Raw genomic sequence first — 6,317 nt, 5'->3', positions numbered from 1 at the left:
GGAGGGGTAAGTGAATCTCCCACCCTGGGGGCCCGCAGGGGACTCACACCTGTAGCCAGGCCTGCTCAGTGGCTCGCGTGCTGAGCTGACCCCGCAGCGCCTGCACTGCGCCCCGCACTCCTCGGCCGCCGGCAATTTATTGCCGCCGCGGCTCCCGTTTCGCTGCTCCCGGGGCTTATCGGGGCTGGGGCTCTCTCACAGGCTCTCTCACAGTCACATGCACCCCCTACATGTTGCCAGTGATTCAATACTTAGTACATTTATATTCAAAGAACACAATTTCTTGAGCAAGAACTTTATGACTAAGGTTCCTATGAAAAATACTATGAAAACTTAATAATAATAACAACAAGAATAAATATAATTTGTCAGCACTAGAGCTGAATTAGAAACTGTTTCCCATCCCATGATTTTTTTTTAACTTTTTTTTTTATTTCTCATTTAGCAGTAGGACAAAAACAAGACTTTTAGTGGGGTTTCTCAGAAAGGTCCACTCCAGGCTAGCCAATAACATGTTTGGTCAGGGAATTTATTTTAGAAGACTGGTTCAGAGCAGGGATCTGAGCCTGGGTCACCTAAATGAATGAGTTATTTTGCAGTTTTCACCATAAAAACTAGGAGGATGAGGGGAAAGTATCCCATGGAGCTTTGCAAAACTGATATATTCATGAGAAAAGGTTTCATTTTTGTGGCCAGCAAGCAGTTGGAAATTCCCATCTAGCTCTAGTCAAAACTTCCATTTCATAACTGAACTAGAAAATGGTATTGTTTTCCTAACACAGTATTGGGTAATTGCTTCAGTGCTGATATAAAAGAGAGAGCAACACCAAACTTATTGAAGTATCTGGTTCTCCCTCCCTGTCTTAAAGGATCAATCCAGCCTGAGTCAGTTAGCAATATGAAAAACAGGAAAGGAAAGCAAAACATCAAACTATGTTGTGTATCACTGTCACTGCCATTACTTTTACTGAGCATGATAAGCAAAACCTTTAGTCCAGTGATTCCAGTGTGCCAAGAGAGTGATGGAAGGATGACACAAGATCCTGTTAAGGATGAATGTTCTTCTTCCCTGTCCAGCACCCTGCACCTTCCCCAGCTATTCCAGTGATGCCTGAGGCTTCTCTTTTGGGGACTGCTGCCACTGCTGCTACCTTCCCCTGCCATTCCCAGCCCCCCAGGCAGGTCCTGTGCTGGTCCCCTGAATGCTCCCAACAGCATGATCTGCTATGAGTGGGTAGGTGGATGGACAGATGCACAGACAAAACTGTGCTTTGCAACCTTTCTTGGCCCCTCCACTCCTCCCACACTCCCAAACCCAGCAGGAGAAGCTACAGGGATGGTCACCAGCATGTGAGAATATGTCAGAACAGCCTTAGCATCAGGAGCTGCCCTGAGATACAGACCAGAGATCAGACAGTAGAAAGAGTAAGGCAAGGCCCTGCTTCCCCTGCCCTTTGCACCTCTCCCCACCTTTAAGTGGCACCAACTAAATAAGTGATTCTCTACTTTTAGCCTTAAAGCTGCCCCCTCCACCCCCGCACCCCCACATATCTTTTCTGAATTCAGATCTGACTCAGTGATTTTTCAACCAGCATGCCACAAAATTCAAAAAAGTGTGCTGCCAATTTTAATTCAGAAAAAAAAGTGTGCTCCAGGTATCAAAAGTTTGGGAAACAGTGCTTTAGGAATTGCATTAAAAAAGGATTCCAAAAGACAATTGCATACCAAAGCTATATTATCTCACTATTGCTGCTCTAAAAGTAATAAGTACCATAGGGATCTTAGTATACCCTTATTATGGTTCAACCCAATAAACCTTTATAACTTCCATTTGCTCTCTGTATTATGAAGGACATAGATATGCAGCACAAATACAGACTTAATTGCAGTACCACCACAAATGCTCTGCCTGCAAACCTCTTAACTTTTTGTGCTTTTAAAGGTAGCTCAAGCAATTTTAAACTACATGTTAGCTCCTCTTCGGTAGTAAAAATAGTCTTGATTAAGAAATATGTTATACATATATTTTAAACCCTCAGATGATGTAAAATGATTTCAGTGGTAGCCATCCTGTCTCAAAAATGAAGATCAGGTCCACTGAAATGAATTAATAATGAGTCAGAATGATGATCATTTTAAATGATGTAACCAAGACAGAACAGATGGAAAACTAGATTTTTCTTCAGGGTTAACTTTTCAAGTCCATGATTGTATGTCATTTGAAGAGTCCTTTGAATTCACCATTGACCTAAATATTAAACTCAGGTTCTCTGTTTTAGTAATCATATATAATTTTCTATATAGGCTTGCTTCTCTGCCAAAGAGCTTGTGAAGATAGTTTTACAAAATAATCCTTTATCCATTTCTGAAGAGCACTTCAAGCAAATCAGTCCAGCAATCATTCAGCAACTACTAAGTTGCTCTTGTCAGCTTACAGAATCCAAGCAAACAAAGCCTCCACCAACAATCCTGGAAAGTGAGTTATGTTGCCATTGTTGGCCTTACTTTGTAGAGGGATTTCATTCATTAGTATTGAACCAAAAGAAGATTCAGAGCCTGAGAGAATTTCATAGTGTTTGTGCCACATAGCATTATTATAGCATTATTATAGTGAGAAAAGATGGGATCCAAGTCCAAGCAGGGCTTAATTTACATATTTGAGGGGAATCTCATTTAAGTGTACCTTCCGCAGTGATGGTCAAAGATGGCGGTGGGAGATATGACGCCTGTGAACTATGGCAGGCCCTCTGTGTAGGTGAGACCAGTGTTCTGCTTAGCCACAGTGTTCCTCTGGGTTTATCCTAATATAACATCTTTGGTTTCAGTTCAGGGTAACTCACGGTGGTGGATCAGGCCTGAGTACTGTATCCCCTGATATGCTGTGTCATGATGTGCTGAATTACTGTTGTTAATGTGTTCTCCAGAAAGTTACTGCATATGATTTTGCAGATTTTCATTTTGTGAATTTTTCACAGCAAAAGTAAATCATCTTGTGAAAGGATAAAGGTGTGAAAGGAAAGCACGTTTTCAGCTGAATGTATCTATGCCCAGCAAAGTAACTATATGAGCTTCAAGATTTGTTTAACTTGGCCTGGAGAAGAAAGTCAATTTGACACACTTGTATGGCTACAACTCAGTCCACTGAGTACTTTCGTCTGTTGTGAAGTATTTTATTCATCTACTAGTTTCACATCACTGATATGCTGATATGGGTGGTAGGCTTCCCAAGCATCCTTCCAGCCAATCATCTATCTAGGACTGCTGGAGCCTTTAGACCCTTGAATTTAGACTATTGCTTAAACAAGTTTAATTAGGATGCTGCTGGGAATGAACTGGATCACAATTCCCTGTTGCATACATGAATGTGAATGGTCATTGTATAGTAAATAATATGGTAGATTATGGAATGGAAAGAGGCCTGTGGACATAATGTTAAAATTAAGAGGAAAAAGAAGTGCTGACACTCACCAGAAAAAAGGTCTCTTTTTCTTCAAGTCCTTATTATTACCATATTTTCCAAGTACTTCACAATTTTTAAGGTATTATCCTCATGACACCACTGTCAAGTAGGGAAGTGCTACTGTCCATCTTTTACAGATGGGGAACCAAGGCAAAGAGTGGCTAAGAGCGGGGGTTATGCAAGAAATCTACAGCAGAAATGGGAATTGAACAAGGTTCCAGGTTCCTAGTGACTTAACTACTCCGTTAATGATGATCTCATATGGACAAAATATTTTTTGTGAGTGAAAATCCAAAATATTCATTTAAAATGAACTATTAAACCTCCCATTTTTCTGAGTCTAAACAGGAATGCATGTGTGTAGGTTAATCCCCAAATAAAGCTCAGTATCTATAATGCATGGTGTAAGACAAAGGCCTTTATGACCATCAGAATGTCTCTGCAGGTTTAAAGCCTAAACTGGGGATGTTTCCAAAAGGAATAAAAAGAAAAGCCAAGGTCCTGATGTAAGGCATATGTAACCTGAGCCTAGGACTAGGAGTTTCAGTGCCAGTTTTTAGGTGACTTGCTGTGTGGTCTTTGGCAAGTCACTGAGGGCTAAGCTGTCAAAAGTATCTACTAATTTAGGATTCTTGAGTGTTGGGCAGTATAACCTGAGTTACCTGGACCCAGATTGTATTTTACTTTATGTGCCTAAATTCCAATCCTCATGCCTCCAGATACACTGTTAGGTGGAGGGCTGTGCCAGCCTGGCTCCTAGGTTCTAGACCGGGGATGCACAGAGCTATAACTGCTGTGGCAAAAACTACTGAGGGAAGGGAACCATATTGGCATTGCTTTGAATTGACACCCCAGGCTGATGTCCCACGTGTCCTTCCCTAGTTATGCTACTGGCCAGAAGTAAAAGAGAAGGAGAGGACACATGCCTTCCTTTTAGTCCAATAGCCTAGTGGTTAGGGCACTTGCCCAGAGAAGCAAAAGAACTGGATTCCAATCCTGCCCCCCCTCACCTTCCCATCCCCAACAGGCTACGTCTCAGGCTTCCCAACGAAGTCCACTAACTGCCACACCACAGGCCAGACCCATTTCCAGCCTCCCTTTTGTGCTGTCCCACTGCACCTTCCATGTAATATTCTGAATAAAATGGATAATGTTCCTTCCCCATTGTGAGCCAAGAACCAGGCTACGTACCACCCTCTTCTTTCTCGAGCAGAAACCATCTCGTCAAGCCATTCTTCCTCTGCTTTGTTTTCCCCATCCCAGCTTCACAAAGCTCCCTCTTTTGGCTACCTAGTGGGCCAGCTTCAAAAAGAAGCGTAAAGAGTGGTCCTTTTCTGAGGAATAGAAGATACAAGTTCAATCTCCCTTATGGTGAGGGGAACCTTGTGCCTGGCTCAACCACTATTTGGACAAGTGCCCTAATGACTAGGCAACTGGGCTAAAAGGTGGAAGGTTTCTGCTATGCCTCCTCCTTTGGTGTATAACACTCAGTAGTCCTAGTTTTTGCCCAACTGAAATTTAAAGACTTGTCCATTCTACTTTTCCAGGCAGCTGCCTAGCTGAAGCATAGTTCTAACAGGCATGTTCAGTAGAACTGAACAGGCAATACTCAAACTGAACATTGCCTAAATGCCAAAGTCTGCATTTACACACCTATACACAGTCCATAGGCAACTGGTAGGGGGAGCATGGGCGTGCATGTGCCCCCCTAATGGGGCTGATGCCCCCCTGATGGCCAAAACTGATGCTCTTGGTAGGGTTGGTGCCCCCCTTGACAGGTCCGCCACCAGTGACAGTTTCTGCAGGTTTGCCCCCCAGATTCAAGAGGCACCAGTCACTCATGATACAGTCCATTTAGGCATATAAAGTGAAATACACTCAACCCCTAAGGTCAGCCCCTAATGCCCCTTCATTTTGTGAGGTGCTGAGCTGTCACAGTCATCACTGATTTAAAAAGACTGATGTACCCCAAATTAGTAAATACTTTGGAATATTCTGGCTTAAACATAGTTGTGCTTGTTTCTCACCTACCTCATAAACATAGAGTAAAGATTAATTAATTCCTGTTGTAAAGTATAAAGATGTAAGCTGTTCATAAATTATAAGTATTATTTTTTCAGTCTTCCAAACACCCTATTAAACTAGGAAAACACCCTGACTCAATCCCTAAAAGAAGCCAGTACACAGCAAAAACAGACATAATTTAGAACAAGAAGCTTGGGCCCAGATCCTCAAACTTATTTATGCATATCATTCCCATGGCAATTAGGTGTCTGGGTATTAGGCATCTACATATGTTGGAGACTCTGGGCCATTGTCTGTTCATTGTTTCATAGTTTCATAGTTGGTAGGGTCGGAAGAGACCTGAGCAGATCATCGAGTCCAACCCCCTACCATGGGCAGGAAAGAGTACTGGGGTCAAACGACCCTGGCAAAGTGTTCATCTAACCTCCTTTTGAAGACCCCCCAGAGTAGCAGCCAGCACCACTTCACTTGGAAGTTCGTTCCAGATGCTAGCCACCCTTACTGTGAAGTAGTTCTTCCTGATGTCTAGTCTAAATCTACCCTCTGCCAGCTTGTGACTGTTATTTCTAGTCACTCCTGGTAGTGCTCGGGGGAACAGGGACTCCCCCAGTGCCTGCTGGTCTCCTTTGACTAGTTTGTAAGTGGAGGTATGTTTACATCATGATGGTTGTATGCTCCAGCCACTTGTGCATCATTCCCACAAATGCACCTGTGCTTCCCTGCCTAGTGGCAGTGACAGCTTTCCTCACCTGCCACCTTCTTCAGTGTAAGGTCATCCCTGTGTGGCTTTATTTGTCAAATCACAGGACATGGGTCTGAAAAGACCTCCTGG

The 6,317-nt window shown here is 43.0% G+C and overlaps 1 protein-coding gene across 1 annotated transcript in view; it reads left to right on the top strand.

Moving 5' to 3' along the window:
- Nucleotides 1-6,317, top strand: part of SLC39A12 (solute carrier family 39 member 12) — a 48,690-nt gene that overhangs the window by 19,432 nt on the left and 22,941 nt on the right. The window contains exon 5 of the mRNA XM_019550553.1: nucleotides 2,305-2,476. Within this exon, the coding sequence (XP_019406098.1) occupies nucleotides 2,305-2,476 (172 nt within the window). The remainder of the gene's footprint in view (nucleotides 1-2,304; nucleotides 2,477-6,317) is intronic.

This window comes from Crocodylus porosus, unplaced genomic scaffold (genome assembly GCF_001723895.1).
Source record: "Crocodylus porosus isolate Cpor-Errol unplaced genomic scaffold, CroPor_comp1, whole genome shotgun sequence".
Classification (NCBI taxonomy): Eukaryota; Metazoa; Chordata; order Crocodylia; family Crocodylidae; genus Crocodylus; species Crocodylus porosus.
Note: the sequence above shows the minus strand (reverse complement) of the source record. Positions and strands in the feature narration are given on the sequence as shown.